General features: G+C 39.1%; 2 protein-coding genes across 5 annotated transcripts in view; both read right to left on the minus strand.

Moving 5' to 3' along the window:
- The window catches only part of LOC145454245 (matrilin-1-like), a 29534-nt gene extending 16404 nt beyond the window's left edge, over positions 1 to 13130 (minus strand). For 3 of the 4 annotated variants that reach the window (XM_080332246.1, XM_080332247.1, XM_080332244.1), the window contains exons 1-3: positions 12974 to 13130; positions 12845 to 12904; positions 12631 to 12693 (exon numbers count right to left, since the gene is read on the minus strand). The gene's annotated coding sequence lies outside the window, so the exon portion shown is untranslated. Of the gene's footprint in view, positions 1 to 12612; positions 12694 to 12844; positions 12905 to 12973 lie in introns of all 4 variants that reach the window. The other variant, XM_080332245.1, reaches the window with a different exon arrangement.
- Positions 13131 to 13733: 603 nt separating this feature from the next.
- On the minus strand, positions 13734 to 17335 carry LOC145454248 (uncharacterized). Its single transcript, XM_080332249.1, has 7 exons — positions 17055 to 17335; positions 16322 to 16500; positions 15950 to 16094; positions 15344 to 15414; positions 15151 to 15278; positions 14400 to 14544; positions 13734 to 13879 (listed from the first exon to the last, which is right to left on the minus strand). Exons 1-7 carry the CDS (start codon positions 17263 to 17265, stop codon positions 13868 to 13870), a joined length of 891 nt encoding a protein of 296 aa, XP_080188375.1. The 5' UTR covers positions 17266 to 17335; the 3' UTR covers positions 13734 to 13867.
- Positions 17336 to 19285: the final 1950 nt, after the last annotated feature.

A 19285-nucleotide genomic window follows, 5' to 3' on the forward strand; every position in this document is an offset into this window, starting at 1 on the left:
AAAATATAGTTTTCACTTACTTGATTATATTACTACAACTTGTAAACTTTATTAATTCATCCTGGTGAACACGAATAGTGTTGCTCGCTTGTAATATTCACATATTGATCTGAATAATAACAACTCATGAGAACCTACAACTTTATTAACGAACTAATTATTTTTTACGAAACTGGAAATGCAAACTCTATTCGTCTCGACATCTCAACATCTTACAACACTCGAAAGAGTCAATTATGAAAACACTGCCAAGTAAATCCGTTGTACTGTAAAAGCGATTGATAGTTTTCACGACGCGACAACTACAAATCAATGCTTGCGACTTGCGACTAACATTGAGTGTACGAGATTTGAATATACGAAAAATAACCGAGAATTAATTTTTCGCAGATGAATCCGTATACTTTAATGTAAGCTATCATGAGACAAGTAAGTCCTTTACGATGACATTGATTCACAATCCGATATTCTCATTATACACATTTTGAAATCCCATCATACCCATTTTCGAAATCAACTCTTAACGAAAATACGAATAGTCGTGGCAACTCGATTATAATCAAAGTAATTCATGATTATACAGATTGTATTACACCCAACACCAAAACAAAAGGACTTTTTAGTTGATTAAATTCATATCATTCGTCTTCAACTTGTGTCTTTTCTAGATTGCACGGACCAATTCGTTACGAGCGAGTTGCAACCAAAGTTAAGAAATCTTTGTGAAATCTTTGGATGAATATAGCTAACACAATCACTTATCGCTGTTTCAAGTATTTCACAGGTGTGTCGCCTATCTAAAAGTATGCATGCGTTCGATTCCCGTACCGACTGTCGCGGTATTTATGAATTAAGGTAAAGATGAAGCACCAGTGTCGTTGCTGTCGGAATTCGTGACGGCGAATTGAAACATACACGCATTACACAGTGTGAAAATATCACTTTGGATATCGAAGGGTGATTAATACTTAATCCGTCCACACTCTCTATAGAACGCGCTAAATGTAAAATATCGTGAGGTTACACTCTAACACTTTGATCATTACAAAAGCAAATTGGTATATGTTTGCTAGAAGCATCCTGTTCAACTAGAAGTGTCTAGTACACAACACTCGTAATATCAAAGAAATACTTGCTACACTGTAATTCACTTAACGTGTTTTGCATTGTTGTTCATTTGTAGTATTGATTGTTTTTGAACCACCAAATAATAATTCCCGACATGAAACCAAACCGCTGAAAGTCGTTACCATCACAACGAAACAATTTGTACGATGTTTGTCAAATGCATCCTATAGTTAGGTGTACTAGAATTATTTGTGTAACACATACGCCGACAATGCAATCGAAAATTTTTCCGTTGTCATTCGCTAAAGTAAATGTCATCACAATACTCATCAAGCTGTCATCTGTAAATCAAGATTACATCCAACTTGTAACTGTATCGTTTAACTACCGGGTTGCATCAGTTTGCTATTTTTGTCATTTAGTGACTGCTGAACATACCAAACGATACACATTCACTTACGAAATACTGTGTTGGTCGTAATTTCCATCATCGTGATAATCGAAGTACATTTGTTTCGAATTCGTAACAGCCGACTATGACACGACGATTTTTGGAAAAGTTATGCTTGGAAGATTGGTTGTATATCACGAAAAATAATTACCACTCATATTGATACTGTTATCCCTTGTTCGGTATTTTCAAACGAGTAAAATTTATTACTTGAGTTACTCCGCTTACTATATTCAAATGTAAACACAGCTGTCTTTCAACATCACAAAGACATCGATATAAAGTATACAATCAAACGCAACAAGTTTTACTTTTGTAGGACACTAATTATTATTCCACGCATCTCATTTCATACTAAGTGTATATGAAAGATGTTCATGGTACACGAATATATTCGCTCATGCTACGAACATACGCAATGATTGGTGACGCTTTCACACTATTTCGATTTACTGTAACAAAAACAACAACAACAATTTTCACTCTCTTGACTTACGAAAACAACAGACGAACCTTCATTCAATATTTTGTTTTTGTCAACAAGTTACTTTTTCATGAGACCCCCACTACTCTTACAAAAGTACGAAAGATATTTACATCACACAAAGTAATCAACTTTACTCGATATTCTCACATTACGAAACTAAAGAATGGTTGGTTTGACTCTACAAACTGTTTCGTTACCTCAAGACCTTTATTGTCTGAATGGTTGTTCATGTGTCTTAAGAACCGAATAGTTCAACACAGCACTAGTACCAACAGAAACATCAGAGTTGTTTACACAAAAGTTTGTATGTGTACAGTATGCGAATACCATGTGTAAGTCCAGCACAATTGCGGTATCCATCCGAGTTTAGTTAACACAAATTTATTACAACGGAGCCACGTAAACTTTCGTGAAAGAAAAGCATACTCACTTCCAGAGGGTTATTTCAACGCCATAGCAGTACTCCAACAACAAAGTACATATGTTTTCTAGTCACCGTCCTTACATATTTCACATAGATCAATCTACTTTGCTAACGAAAAGTGCTGAGTCACCACATGATTACCATCACAACAAAACAGCTAGAAGATATTATCATACAAAAATATTCCTAACCCTTTGCGCACCAGTGACAAATCATACAACAAACATTTTTTGTGAGGTGAATTGTTGTTCAGTGTCAAGTCTACCTGTTGAAACGTACATTAAAACAACGCAGTCACAATTCAATTAAAACCACGAATCTATTTTCATTTCGTCACATACAGAAAAATAAATTTTATTCCGCCAAAAACATACTTGTAACCGATCGCTTTCATTAAACACACAACACCATAAAAGTATTTACTTTCTACAACACAGACATTCCGATGTAGTCAAGATATATTTTTAATAATCAAAATCATCGACTTCTGTTTACGGTGTTGGTGTGTGCATGGCATACATGTGGGGCCCGTATTGAAATGGACACGACACGACTGAATGTAAGGAGATAGAAGTCTATCGCATAGATTTACATGTGGTCTTCGCTACGGTTTCAAAAACGAATCATCTCTTTTGCATTGATCGATCGCTCAACAAGTTAGTTACATGTATTCGCGGTCATGATTGTGTTTGTCATATGCGAATGATAGGGTTACTGTCAAATCTACATACAACAACCTTCTGACACTCATAATAGTGTTTTCATTCTCTCCCTTCTTAATTGTAGACTCACGACAAGTATATTGTACAACTGGACAACTACGTTTAACAAGACCAACGACACTGAGCACACGCCTCTTACCCTAGTAACAATATCGTTTTCGTTTGGAAATATATTTTTTCCTAGGGTAGCAAACTATTTTCGTTTAGAAATATATTTTTCCCTTGAGTAACAAACCCTTTTTTACTTGGAAATATATTTTTCTCTGGGTAACAAACCTTTTTCACTTGGAAATATATTTTTTCCCTGAGCAACAAACCATTTCCACTTGACGATCCACCGTTTACCTGAGTAAAAATATCATTTTCTTTTTGAGATCCGGTGTTTACCCAGTGTAACAAACCATTTTCACTTGGAAAAATACTTTTACCTAGAGTAACTAATCATTTTCTCCTGGGTAACAAACCCTTTTCGTCTGGAAAACTATCATTTACCTGAGTACCAATACCGTTTTCACTTGGAAATCTATCTTTTCCCTAGGTAATAATACCATTCTCGTTTTGAAAACTGACAACCACACCAGAAAATTTGATATTTTTGTATATTGTTACAACAGACGGCGACAAAATATACACCAACAACGACTCCATACATTTGTGTAATCAAATATTCAGTTGCTCTGATGCATCCCATCAAAATCATTGGTTACTCGCATGCAATAGCAATGTGCTGTTGTACATCGACATGTATGTCTCCGGAATTGGCGAATAAAGGGGTTTCCGATATGTCCGTGATGTCCGGGTTCGTGCTTTGGATTTTCCAGAGTCAAAATATCTGAATAAAACACCTCCTCGACTTTGGTAACTGGTTGGTACACGGATAATGGCGTTCGGAAAACGGATGAATTTATGTTCCCCCATCGCGCTAACAACTCCGGGTTATTTGCGAGTTTCCTCAGGTCTGTTTACTATATTGTGTCTTTACTGGTCAATACATGTCGCTTCAGTCAGCTGCAACCGGATCACTAATATGAGAATGTGTGTGGGCCTGATCCGGATATTCACTCATGAACCAACGACCAATATTCAAGTAAACATGTTACAGACCGTGTTTTGTCTCCATGAAAAATACCAATGCATACACCATCACATCAAGTACGTCACGATTGTTCACAAGTATTCGCGTAAACGAGGTGTACATACAATGTGTCGGTGTATAAACATCATGGAAAACAAATCCATGTTCTCAAGTATCATCATGCGACGACTCTGTACATTCAATGTGGGCATAGATGACACACGGCATGATACAAGGGACAGTGCATTATGCATACCGATATATTCTCAGTCAAATATGCGAACCATACACAACCATATACCCTGATTTTCGCTGAATATCCACAACACCAACAAATCTGTACATTTTTTTTCCCTCGACCTCGACGATAGAGTTGTCATCCCAATGTACCAATCGAGTGTATGGTTCATCAGGTGTAAAATCCAAATCAAATGTCACCAAGGTATCGTTTTTCATTTTCAATATTTCCACTGCTGCATCTTGTCTGTGTCGTAAAACAACGGTGTGGGGCCAGAGGAATCTATGGACAGTTACGCGTAGTCCCATATTTACTCGTGGATATGGTCAGGTAACGACAACGTTTTCTCAATGACCTGCGTGGGTGCACCGTTTCAATACGTAGCTGGATCAACTAGACCAAAAGTTTCCAACCGCGGTTTATGTTGACCTGTAGAATTACGAGATAGCACCCTCTTGTGGTGTGATTAACACGAAATCGGTCTTCGACCCATAGAGATACACCTTGGATTACATTATCAAATCGTAATCGAACTCGAGATTCACACACACACAGAGAGTCCATGTTTACGATTTCAATCCGGAGTCACTGCTCACGATGTTTAGCTGGAGTCGTTATGTGGGAGTAGCAACATCCGGCATATTCATCGCCTGAAAGATTGACAACGATAGTGATCGCCAAATACATAAAACCAGGTGAAACACTGTGGTCTCGGCAAAAAAGTTAGCAGGTACGCAGGGATTGAGCGAGTTACGCAAACCGATTATGTCGAAGTCTGGATCACGATACAAGTCTACTTGAAAATCCGGACAATCTTGCAAAATCAAGGTGTGAACCCGTGAAAGGGTTGTACTCGTGTGAGATTCATTTTTCACAAGTTGGGTTGAGGCGGTTCATACTAAGACCATGTTACGTCCAAATATGGCTGCTTGCCTGTCTCCAAGTCATCTATGCCCACATTGAATGTACAGAGTCGTCGCATGATGATACTTGAGAACATGAATTTGTTTTCCATGATGTTTATACACCGACACATGCATTGTATGTACACCTCGTTTACGCGAATACTTGTGAACAATCGTGACGTACTTGATGTGATGGTGTATGCATTGGTATTTTTCATGGAGACAAAACACGGTCTGTAACATGTTTACTTGAATATTGGTCGTTGGTTCATGAGTGAATATCCGGATCAGGCCCACACACATTCTCATATTAGTGATCCGGTTGCAGCTGACTGGAGCGACATGTATTGACCAGTAAAGACACAATATAGTAAACAGACCTGAGGAAACTCGCAAATAACCCGGAGTTGTTAGCGCGATGGGGGAACATAAATTCATCCGTTTTCCGAACGCCATTATCCGTGTACCAACCAGTTACCAAAGTCGAGGAGGTGTTTTATTCAGATATTTTGACTCTGGAAAATCCAAAGCACGAACCCGGACATCACGGACATATCGGAAACCCCTTTATTCGCCAATTCCGGAGACATACATGTCGATGTACAACAGCACATTGCTATTGCATGCGAGTAACCAATGATTTTGATGGGATGCATCAGAGCAACTGAATATTTGATTACACAAATGTATGGAGTCGTTGTTGGTGTATATTTTGTCGCCGTCTGTTGTAACAATATACAAAAATATCAAATTTTCTGGTGTGGTTGTCAGTTTTCAAAACGAGAATGGTATTATTACCTAGGGAAAAGATAGATTTCCAAGTGAAAACGGTATTGGTACTCAGGTAAATGATAGTTTTCCAGACGAAAAGGGTTTGTTACCCAGGAGAAAATGATTAGTTACTCTAGGTAAAAGTATTTTTCCAAGTGAAAATGGTTTGTTACACTGGGTAAACACCGGATCTCAAAAAGAAAATGATATTTTTACTCAGGTAAACGGTGGATCGTCAAGTGAAAATGGTTTGTTGCTCAGGGAAAAAATATATTTCCAAGTGAAAAAGGTTTGTTACCCAGAGAAAAATATATTTCCAAGTAAAAAAGGGTTTGTTACTCAAGGGAAAAATATATTTCTAAACGAAAATAGTTTGCTACCCTAGGAAAAAATATATTTCCAAACGAAAACGATATTGTTACTAGGGTAAGAGGCGTGTGCTCAGTGTCGTTGGTCTTGTTAAACGTAGTTGTCCAGTTGTACAATATACTTGTCGTGAGTCTACAATTAAGAAGGGAGAGAATGAAAACACTATTATGAGTGTCAGAAGGTTGTTGTATGTAGATTTGACAGTAACCCTATCATTCGCATATGACAAACACAATCATGACCGCGAATACATGTAACTAACTTGTTGAGCGATCGATCAATGCAAAAGAGATGATTCGTTTTTGAAACCGTAGCGAAGACCACATGTAAATCTATGCGATAGACTTCTATCTCCTTACATTCAGTCGTGTCGTGTCCATTTCAATACGGGCCCCACATGTATGCCATGCACACACCAACACCGTAAACAGAAGTCGATGATTTTGATTATTAAAAATATATCTTGACTACATCGGAATGTCTGTGTTGTAGAAAGTAAATACTTTTATGGTGTTGTGTGTTTAATGAAAGCGATCGGTTACAAGTATGTTTTTGGCGGAATAAAATTTATTTTTCTGTATGTGACGAAATGAAAATAGATTCGTGGTTTTAATTGAATTGTGACTGCGTTGTTTTAATGTACGTTTCAACAGGTAGACTTGACACTGAACAACAATTCACCTCACAAAAAATGTTTGTTGTATGATTTGTCACTGGTGCGCAAAGGGTTAGGAATATTTTTGTATGATAATATCTTCTAGCTGTTTTGTTGTGATGGTAATCATGTGGTGACTCAGCACTTTTCGTTAGCAAAGTAGATTGATCTATGTGAAATATGTAAGGACGGTGACTAGAAAACATATGTACTTTGTTGTTGGAGTACTGCTATGGCGTTGAAATAACCCTCTGGAAGTGAGTATGCTTTTCTTTCACGAAAGTTTACGTGGCTCCGTTGTAATAAATTTGTGTTAACTAAACTCGGATGGATACCGCAATTGTGCTGGACTTACACATGGTATTCGCATACTGTACACATACAAACTTTTGTGTAAACAACTCTGATGTTTCTGTTGGTACTAGTGCTGTGTTGAACTATTCGGTTCTTAAGACACATGAACAACCATTCAGACAATAAAGGTCTTGAGGTAACGAAACAGTTTGTAGAGTCAAACCAACCATTCTTTAGTTTCGTAATGTGAGAATATCGAGTAAAGTTGATTACTTTGTGTGATGTAAATATCTTTCGTACTTTTGTAAGAGTAGTGGGGGTCTCATGAAAAAGTAACTTGTTGACAAAAACAAAATATTGAATGAAGGTTCGTCTGTTGTTTTCGTAAGTCAAGAGAGTGAAAATTGTTGTTGTTGTTTTTGTTACAGTAAATCGAAATAGTGTGAAAGCGTCACCAATCATTGCGTATGTTCGTAGCATGAGCGAATATATTCGTGTACCATGAACATCTTTCATATACACTTAGTATGAAATGAGATGCGTGGAATAATAATTAGTGTCCTACAAAAGTAAAACTTGTTGCGTTTGATTGTATACTTTATATCGATGTCTTTGTGATGTTGAAAGACAGCTGTGTTTACATTTGAATATAGTAAGCGGAGTAACTCAAGTAATAAATTTTACTCGTTTGAAAATACCGAACAAGGGATAACAGTATCAATATGAGTGGTAATTATTTTTCGTGATATACAACCAATCTTCCAAGCATAACTTTTCCAAAAATCGTCGTGTCATAGTCGGCTGTTACGAATTCGAAACAAATGTACTTCGATTATCACGATGATGGAAATTACGACCAACACAGTATTTCGTAAGTGAATGTGTATCGTTTGGTATGTTCAGCAGTCACTAAATGACAAAAATAGCAAACTGATGCAACCCGGTAGTTAAACGATACAGTTACAAGTTGGATGTAATCTTGATTTACAGATGACAGCTTGATGAGTATTGTGATGACATTTACTTTAGCGAATGACAACGGAAAAATTTTCGATTGCATTGTCGGCGTATGTGTTACACAAATAATTCTAGTACACCTAACTATAGGATGCATTTGACAAACATCGTACAAATTGTTTCGTTGTGATGGTAACGACTTCCAGCGGTTTGGTTTCATGTCGGGAATTATTATTTGGTGGTTCAAAAACAATCAATACTACAAATGAACAACAATGCAAAACACGTTAAGTGAATTACAGTGTAGCAAGTATTTCTTTGATATTACGAGTGTTGTGTACTAGACACTTCTAGTTGAACAGGATGCTTCTAGCAAACATATACCAATTTGCTTTTGTAATGATCAAAGTGTTAGAGTGTAACCTCACGATATTTTACATTTAGCGCGTTCTATAGAGAGTGTGGACGGATTAAGTATTAATCACCCTTCGATATCCAAAGTGATATTTTCACACTGTGTAATGCGTGTATGTTTCAATTCGCCGTCACGAATTCCGACAGCAACGACACTGGTGCTTCATCTTTACCTTAATTCATAAATACCGCGACAGTCGGTACGGGAATCGAACGCATGCATACTTTTAGATAGGCGACACACCTGTGAAATACTTGAAACAGCGATAAGTGATTGTGTTAGCTATATTCATCCAAAGATTTCACAAAGATTTCTTAACTTTGGTTGCAACTCGCTCGTAACGAATTGGTCCGTGCAATCTAGAAAAGACACAAGTTGAAGACGAATGATATGAATTTAATCAACTAAAAAGTCCTTTTGTTTTGGTGTTGGGTGTAATACAATCTGTATAATCATGAATTACTTTGATTATAATCGAGTTGCCACGACTATTCGTATTTTCGTTAAGAGTTGATTTCGAAAATGGGTATGATGGGATTTCAAAATGTGTATAATGAGAATATCGGATTGTGAATCAATGTCATCGTAAAGGACTTACTTGTCTCATGATAGCTTACATTAAAGTATACGGATTCATCTGCGAAAAATTAATTCTCGGTTATTTTTCGTATATTCAAATCTCGTACACTCAATGTTAGTCGCAAGTCGCAAGCATTGATTTGTAGTTGTCGCGTCGTGAAAACTATCAATCGCTTTTACAGTACAACGGATTTACTTGGCAGTGTTTTCATAATTGACTCTTTCTAGTGTTGTAAGATGTTGAGATGTCGAGACGAATAGAGTTTGCATTTCCAGTTTCGTAAAAAATAATTAGTTCGTTAATAAAGTTGTAGGTTCTCATGAGTTGTTATTATTCAGATCAATATGTGAATATTACAAGCGAGCAACACTATTCGTGTTCACCAGGATGAATTAATAAAGTTTACAAGTTGTAGTAATATAATCAAGTAAGTGAAAACTATATTTTTAACACCGGTTAATATTATGAATAATTCTTTTGAGTATGGTAAGATGTTAAAATGTCTCTTTGACAAACCGAAAGTCGGATCGTGAATAGAGTTGTAATGTTCCATTACTTGTTTCAAATCAATGTGTGTATAATATCGAAATGGTACTTGGAAAGATGGTAGTCATGTTTGTCAATCCTATTTCAATTCACACTACGCCAAAGTCAAAATATTCGGTCTCGGATTATCTCAATTTGCCTATAGAACATCTCGCGAATGGATTCCGACCCGTGCTATAACTAGATCGCTATGTCTAATGCATTGTCCTGTCAGTGACGTAGGGTTTTACAATTATTTCACACCTTTTTGAATAAGCGTCAACTTCCCAAAGGATTAGGGTTGGATCAGAAATAAGTGATAATTTGTCGGTATTCCAATCACCCGCTGCGACGGTTCTGTTATTCGTTACTTATTAAATTTTACCAGTGAAATCCGGTTCTGTGACAAACTGCTTACGAAAATTTCAACGCTTGAGCGATCGATGTCTGTAGCGCCAAGTCGCAAAAGATGGCTATGACCGAGACATTATGTTGTCAGCGATTGCGGGGCTTTGCAAACTATTTCACACCTATTTGGAGTGTTAGCATGTTGTTGGTGTTGGAATCACCGTCTACGCCGGCTCTGTCTGAGATTAATGATATTCTCTATAACCACCCTGACACACAAAGTCTATATCTAGGAACTTATCCAGTAGACCAATTACCAAAGAAACCAACTAGCAGAAAATTCGCTATCATCATTAATTACGATGAATCGAGTTTGCCTGGATCTCACTGGGTGTGTATATACAGAGATGACGATACTCATTTTCATGATTCACTAGGTTTCGGACCACTAAAACCTCAGATAATCGAATTCCTGGAGCCGGATGAATTTTCCGTGACTGGGAAACAGTTACAAAGTAAAACTTCGGATGTGTGCGGAGATCATGCTATAGCATTCTTGATAAAAAGAGCTCAAGGATTTTCAGCCAAGGAATACGTGAATAATTTTGGCGATGATAAAAAAGTGAATGATACGATTGTGCGTGCTTTTGTGAAGAGTTTGATTTCAGAGTAATAAATTCAACGAATGTGTAATGTGTATACTTGTGATTCTTGTTGCGACTGTGAACAGCAGACTATTCTGTAGGTGCGAAACATCGGTATACAGGGTGCGAATAATCCGATCTGGAAGTACTATTCAGGTTACGTAGAAATCAATAGGCACAGCGCGAAAAGACTTGAGTTAGAACACGATCGGTCATTTGTCGCGACTCAACTATGACGTCTTTAAGTAGAATCCTGTGAGCGATCCCTATACCTGTAACGTTATCATGTTGCGTCTATATCAGCTACGTCATCGTGTCACCGCATCCATAAGAATAACGATATATCATTGTCGCACTCACCGTAAACGTTGGGATTACTTCAAATTGGTCATATATAATAATTTGGGATATACACATTAACTAAGAGTCAATCACGTGACTATTTACTTGATACATATCCAACACCAGTCGAGAGATGCCTATACCCGAAAGTACGATATGCCGACGCACCCATAAGAACACATTGTGAATCACCACCACTGCCTATACGCGAAATACGACACGCGAAAGTACGACGTGCGACAGATGCCTATACCTAAAAGTACGATGTGCCAACACGAGTTTCCAATACGACATGCCAACGCAGCCTATACCTAAAAGTACGATGTGCCAACACGAGTTTCCAATACGACATGCCAACGCAGCCTATACCTGAAAGTACGACGTGCGAGCGCATCCATAAGAACTCATTACGATGTGCGACCGAGAGGGGGGGTCCAAAAGTACGATGTGCCACCACGAGTTTTCCATACGATGTGCGACCGCACCCATAAGCCACAATGGCACACCACGACCGATCATACTAACTACTCTCAAGTAATTCTTTCCTACTAGCACCACTAAAGTGGTTTTGTTTTATACTACTTCTATTTAACAGTTTTCAAATTTTAATCCAAACTAGCCCTAGAATACTTACTCTGTTACTTGGAAACCACTACTTCTGTTTTAGTAGAAGTAGATGACAATAATTCTACTTTTACGTGAGTATCAAATCAACGATGCATACCTTGGTATACTCGAGCAAATGGTATTGTGTGCTAATTACTGCATTTTATTTGTCAATTTTCAGTCGTGTTCCATGGCACTGGTACAGTGTTATGTTGCTGAATGACGATAATGAAACGACTTTCCACTTGACCGAATTTAGAAAATAACGTGTAGGAGATTTGCCTTAGTGGAATGCACGAGTAGAAGTAGAATGAGATATACTCTGAAATAAACTTCAAACATGTACCGACATTCACCGACAACATAGCGTAATTGTAAAGCGGCTTCTTGATCTGTAGGTCGTGGGTTCGGTCCCCGGCCGGGTGAGACCAAAGACCTGATTAGTAACACTGGCATCCATGACTCTCCTGCTTGGCGCCAATGCATTACTGGGATGCCATAGAGGGGTGGTGCTAGTCTTAGAAAGCCGTACGAAGATATATCTGTACATTCCTTGTCCAGCGGCATATGCACATCATGTACTCATGGTATGCATATGCACATATCGTGTGTATCAGTGTATGCATATCATGAGTCGATGTAAATGCCGCAAAAACATCAAGGTCAAACATAAACTACCTCCTTTCCTTTCCATGTATGCTAGTGATCGTGAAGATGAGTTTTCGGGAATGGATACAGAATGAAATTAACTTACCGGGGGCCCGTCTGGTCCCTCTTCTCCCTCTTCGCCCTTTGGTCCTCTTTCACCTTTTGGGCCCTGAGATATTAGTATATTACTGACATCATAGGGATGTAAGATGAGTATTTTCAAATAGTCGATATTGTAATCGTATGAACAATTTGTGCATCCAACAAAATTATATGGGATACATCTAAGCACAGGTTGGCAATCTACTACTATGACATACCTGAATGCTCTCTCCTTTAGGTCCCTTATCTCCTGGGAATCCTCTTGGGCCGACGGGAAGCTTGGTAATAAATTTGAATATATATGTATACTAGTTATAACGAGCCGGTAACGGATTGTAAAATCTCACCTCGCAGCTGCAGTTGCATGTGTTGCAGGGGTCGCCAGATAATCCTCCAGGCGGTAAAGGACACTAAATGTACGGACTCAGTAAACTGACATATCGCATATGTTATCTTAATACAGTGTCGAATCGTCATGGTCTGCCATGGTCATTCGAACTCATCAACCCACGAGTACTGAGTGCCATGGGCAAAAGAACGTGTCAGGTATTAAATGTACTATATGTAACACGTCTATTGTGCATGCCGAGTTGTAGAACACGTTACTCATCTTACACAACAAAGAGGACAGACCATATGACAATATGCAATATCTTGCATCACTGGCGATGACCTTTTTATTATCATCAAGTAGTAAAATGCGACTGGTTCGATATTTGGTTCGTGGTAGTGTAAGTATGGCAATATTTGCTGACTTATTTTCGAAATTATCGGCGCATTGTATCAGGGAAAACTTATTATCGAGCGAGATAGTGTAATGGTTATGCGTCCGGCTTCTCGAGCGGTAGGTCGTAGGTTCGATCCCCGGCCGGGTCGTACCAAAGTCTTGAAAATTGGTATCCGCAGCTCTCCTGCTAGGCGCTCAGCAATCACGGATAGCATGGAGGAGAAAAAAAACGGGGGCGCAGACTAGATGACCTCACGGCCGTATCGCAACTCCGTCGTCAAAGCATCTCGATGGTGCAGGCGAAAAAGAATATCATATCTCTCTCTCTCTCTCTCTCTCTATGATGCCAGAAAAGTGCAGTGGGGCTCTCAAGTTTGTTGAAATTTTAAGGGACTTGTAGCAAAGAACAGTAATTTGAACTCTGAAATATGAGCCAAGAGGACAGAACTTCTTGCTGCGATGGAGTGAATAACAAGCATGTCGTCAAATCCACTCTTTTCCTGATGAATTCCGGTCAACTTACGTTCTGTAAAAAAATAAAAACAATTATTTCAGAATACTGCATTCATTAATACCTCGTGTGTAACGCGGTAGCCTATAATCTTGCATATACATACAGAATTACAGATGCCTGATGTAAACGAACGGCATATGAGCCTATCATCGTACACGTTATCAGAGGTGAAAGTCGCACCGCGTTCCGATCCAATGCACCTGGTTTGATTCCACCTCTGGCTTTAAGTTGCAAGGTTTGCGTATCATATTTGGGATGCTGAGTTACTAAGGAAGCAACTATACATTTGATTGATAAAATATATATGTGAGTGTGAAGGGTGTGTATTTTCGTTACTCCAAAATATAGCAACTCTCAACACTCGTATCGTATCGTACCCAGCCGTAATTACGATTTACAACCCTTTCATTAGCCATTCTGAATGCTCATCTCGTGGGGTGCGATAGGCATATATGATATGTGGCATGTGACATGCCCATTGCAGCCGGCGCATATCCTCGTGTATGATTCGCTGTAGGATATGACAGCTTACCGTAGCTTCCTGTGCAACAGTAGCGACGGTTCCGCTTGCTCTCATCGGTAAGAAATCGTCCCCGTCGGTGTAGGATTCTTCTCCGAGCATTTTGAGAACATTGACATCTGGGCAGAGTCCTTCATCCCACTCAGCGGAGTAAGAGCTAGAATATATAACATGTTGCGAAGTGCAGAGGTAGTCAGAAGTAGCCACTGTATTCTATTGCACTGTACTGCCACTACACTCAAGTGAAATTAGAAACAGAGTCGTGAATTATTCCGAATTACAAGTAGAATCAGCTATTTCCGAGGTATGTCAGATCTACTTAGAGCAGAGCAGAAGAATAGTACTAACTATTTAATTTCAAAAAGTATATTTCGTTGAAGGGTCGAATACCATTAGTAGTTGAGGGTGGAGTGAAGAAATTGAGTAGAAATAGTCTAAACACATAATCGCCCGAGTAATTGGTACAAGTAGGCAAAGGTTTTTGACTTCTCGGGATGTAATTTCCGACACACATTTCGTTTGGTGGGACAGCCTCGAGTATCGAATATCTCATAATATTATATCGCACATCCATATCTTCAAATCATATAGTCGAGTCTTGTCGACCCTTATACGCCAGAACACTCTTCTGCAGTGATCATCGTAATGAAGAAACAACTGGACGCCTCTTGAGGAATTTTATTTGGGGCTGTGCTGGATGTAGTGTGATAACTTTGTTTTAATGCATTAACCGAAATAATACGAAGTATGAAATGGAACTCACTAGCATTGTCTCGTAACAGAAACTGGCAGCACTTTGATTCCTTGTGACTGCAGATGTTTTACAGAGCTTTGCACGTCACTGAACGTAACGTCCGGATGACTCTTTCCGTTCGTTAATACTATTACCGTCTGAATGTAAATTGCAAAGATATATTTTACTAAACACAATGATGCCGTTTACGTAACTGTTTTACCTTTCGAGCATTGCCGTTGCCGAAGGGGCGTGGAGTGGCTTCGTTGAAGTGCGTGACAGTCGCGTTAAGGGCTGGATATTGATGATTTTGTTACGATATATCTCAATATCAATATATTCTTGGTATAAATGCACCATGACAGCGAAGATCTGGTGCGAGTATTTGCTTTTCAACTCAAGGATTATACGGAGCCTCAATCGAATATATGTCTAATAAATGAAACGCACAATCCAACTATGCAATATGCATGTTTCTTCGCTTATTTCATACTGATACCGAGCGAGATAGTTATGGTTATGCGTCCGGCTTCTCGAGCGGTAGGTCGTGGGTTCGATCCCCGGCCGGGTCATACCAAAGACTCGAAAATTGGTATCCGCAGCTATCCTGCTAGGCGCTAAGTAATCACGGATAGCATGAAGAAGAAAAAAAAACGGGGTGCAGACTAGATGACCTCATGGGGCCGTATCGCAACTCCGTCGTCAAAGCATCTCGATGGTGCAGGCGAAAAAGAATATCATATCTCTCTCTCTCTACACTGTGTAATATGCACTGCACATTGCAATGCCACTTTGATAGGAACGTAGTCAATAGCTAGAATCTACTAACCTTTATCTAAATAGGCTCCTTGTCCGAGGAATCCCAACTCCGCGATGGCGTCATTTATGAGAAGTTTCAATTTTTTACTGCTTGGTGGATTTTGATAGTTATCGAATCCGTCTAACCGCACTGGTATTATCTCGGTGCTGCTGAACTGTAATAAATTTAATCTTGTTCGTCACAATCATCACTCTTCAATCTCGTAATTAAATTAGAGAAGTAGACCAAAGCGGATGTATTGTATACATAACGTGGGAGAAATAAAGCGGCTGGCTTGTACAGAAACTAAATATCTCATATATAGGCCTACATAAGATATCCAGTTATATTATATTACATTATTACACATATACATTTACATGTGTTGCTAAAATTGCGCACCTGCATAATCGCAAGCCTGGTCTTGTTAACTCCGAACTGAGATTCTTTATTAGACCTGTGAATCTCATTGACAAGTTTTTGGAGAAATTGTTTCATTCTTCGATGGTGGTCCCGGAAGCAAGCACTGCTGTCGACGGCCACGACAATGTCATTTCGGCACGGTGGCGCAATGAGCGGGGCTGCAAAATGATTTCAATTCTCCCAGTCATTAAACAGGCGAATACCGGAACTGGTAACAATTTTCGTTTGTACAATTTTCGAAATTTATGTTCAACCAGTACACAGTTTTACAGAACGCACAATAGATGTTATATTTACAAACTTGTTGAAGTCCAGTGCAATAAACTCGATATATTAGTCAATATTTATGCGATCGGCGTAGTGAAAATTTCAGAAAGGCATGTAGCTATTTTCAATCGTATACTGAAATAAAGGATCTATATTTTATTCTGAACCCATGAAGATCATGGTGATGGTATTATTATAACGTATATGATCATCATAGTTATACGTGTCATAAGCTACTTTTCAAGAAGGTACTAATTAATGTGTTAAGCGTCCATTCCCTGTGCAGTGTATATAGATTTTAGGATATGTTTTATTTAATTAGAGGGTCTTGATATTCAGCTGTACAATTCTCGATGAAATATACATATATGGAACTGATTGTCCCATATTCACATATGTCGTATGTGGAAATGAGATCACATCAGCTAAAATAACTTCGCTATACCTGGTGGCGGCTGACAGCATTTGCATTCACATTGACCGATTTTGGTTCCGAAAGGCTCGATCGATTCGACTGAAAATAGCGGATCATCGGCCATCATCACGTCCCTGGACAATGTTCCGGTGAAGTGAGCTTTCCTCCTTCCCTTTTTGGCTTCCGCAACTGCTAGGGCTAGAAGCACAGCCCCAAACAGTAGGAAAAGCTTTCCCGTCATTTCCCACGAGCAAGCAGTACTTCTCTAAACTTAATTGAGACTACGACTGTCGGAGAAAAGTTGACAATTTCTGTTATTATTCGTTAGTTTTTGTACTGTTTTCGTGGCACTGGTCAGTGGTCAGGTTACTGCATGGGGCGCATCGTGCATGTGTGATTGTGTGTGTTGCACAGCCGGTTTGTAGCACCCCCTACTGTTGGTCTACGTCTTAGTTCCATACCAGTAGATATTTCTACTAGGCTGCCTATGCCGTGTTGTTGGCAAATAGGAGCATAGAAAAACGTTTGTACATCAGCAGATGAGCTAAAGTCGATCTACGCATCACCAAAACTAATCGACAACCCCCATTGGTTGGTATGGTGGTGGAGCATGATCATAGAGAATCCATAGATATAGATGCATGGCATCTTAGATGTTTCAAAAGAGTAGAAGCGAAATTAGATTCGCACCCCGTCGTTGTATTTCCTGTGGTTCGTGGACACTGGACATATGAGCATTGAGCAATGAGCAATATGAGCATGTGGGTAAAATCTGGGGTTAGGGCCGGGTATGGTTTAGAATTTAGATCGAGGATTGGGTTGGCGTTAGGTTTGGGGTTCGGATATATATAAGTGTTGATTGCATCTTAGATATCTCAAAAGATATTAAATTACAATTTACTGGTATATTGACGAGAGCTGGATTTATAGGTATTGTTAAGGCCGGCAAGGGTTTGAAAGGGCTGTAGGCCTGGCTAGAAGAAAGCACCATTTCTAAAGTTACATTTCTTCTCATTCCACCTTCTGAAAATTATTGATAGCAGTGCAATTCTTTTCTGGCTCGGCGTTTATTAATACATCTTTATTGATGTATCAGTGGTACGAAGGGTCTATCCATCACCGGCCTATCCAACTTATGTCGTTACAGAATCACACGAAAGGCTTTCGATTTAGATAAATCGCCAGTGAATTTGACAGTTCCAGTTTGACCTTTGACGGAAGTTGACAGATGTTGATATTGACAGATATTAAATCATTCAAAGTTTAAGGTGTTTTACAGCCGAATTCTGCTAGCGATCATCGAGGATTTGCTTGCGACATTTTTTTACTTCATCGATATTAACTGGATGATACCGGGGCCTACGATATTCACTAGGCCCCGATGATACATATTCGATATAAAGTTGACATATCTTGTAACGCGGTATCATATCATAGAGGAGATGTAGTTGAGCTCACCAGTAATCGTTAGTGATACTAAAGATAACTAAACTCCGTAGGTTAGTTATCTTATAGTGATACACTGCGAAATATAATGTGTAAATATATTATACCATGGCATCAGTCCCTATTCTGGAGTGGAGAATCCCATGCGTGTGTGTTAGCGTAACGCGCTTCGCCTTCATCGTAAGCACGCTTCAAGGAAAAGAAATTGACCAGGTGACAAAAAGTCTTCAGATGTGCCGCCGTAAATTGACCGAAAGTTTACTACTATATTCGTATCATAGGATAGAGGGCGTGACGTCTTATGTGACAGGACAATTTAAACATGCTTGAACGCAGAACATAACAAGCGGATAAACAAATGCTTCAAGTAGCCTGGTTCGCTTTTACTTTGATTTCGCTTACAGGTCTTCCAAACTACGTGACAATCAACGCCACATTATACGCGACCACGCGAAACTACCAAATCATTTTTGGTAAATCTCGAGAGGGAATGCGTCACAAAGCATTACGGTCATTATACCGAAAGTTTGGTGGCATTTTACAAAAGATCTGTGCGTGATCGAGGGTTATCGCCCGTTGACGGGCGTTGATTATTATTATTATTGCGTTGGCGACGCTAGGAAATCAAAGACTTAACCGCCATTACGCTGTATCCTTGAAGATTGAATAACGCTACAGGCTATGACCAGCACTAACGCAACAAATCGCTGTTTCTTCGGCTAAGATCCTTCGAAAACTGGGGGCGTACTGGTTTGGAATACACTGTGGGATTAAAGTTCCATATCATCCTAATGCAGGGGTGGCCAACCTTTTTG

This window comes from Botryllus schlosseri, chromosome 13 (assembly GCF_051294905.1).
Source record: "Botryllus schlosseri isolate E-star chromosome 13, Bs_hap1, whole genome shotgun sequence".
In the NCBI taxonomy this organism is placed as follows: Eukaryota; Metazoa; Chordata; class Ascidiacea; order Stolidobranchia; family Styelidae; genus Botryllus; species Botryllus schlosseri.

Excerpts from the sequence above, each read along its gene's own strand:
- LOC145454248 (XM_080332249.1), bottom strand. The coding sequence starts at position 17,265 with ATGACGGGAAAGCTTTTCCTACTGTTTGGGGCTGTGCTTCTAGCCCTA. Across the intron at positions 16,095-16,321 it reads CCAGGCTTGCGATTATGCAG|TTCAGCAGCACCGAGATAAT; the intron begins GTGCGCAATTTT and ends AATTTATTACAG. Across the intron at positions 15,279-15,343 it reads GCAACGGCAATGCTCGAAAG|ACGGTAATAGTATTAACGAA; the intron begins GTAAAACAGTTA and ends ATTTACATTCAG.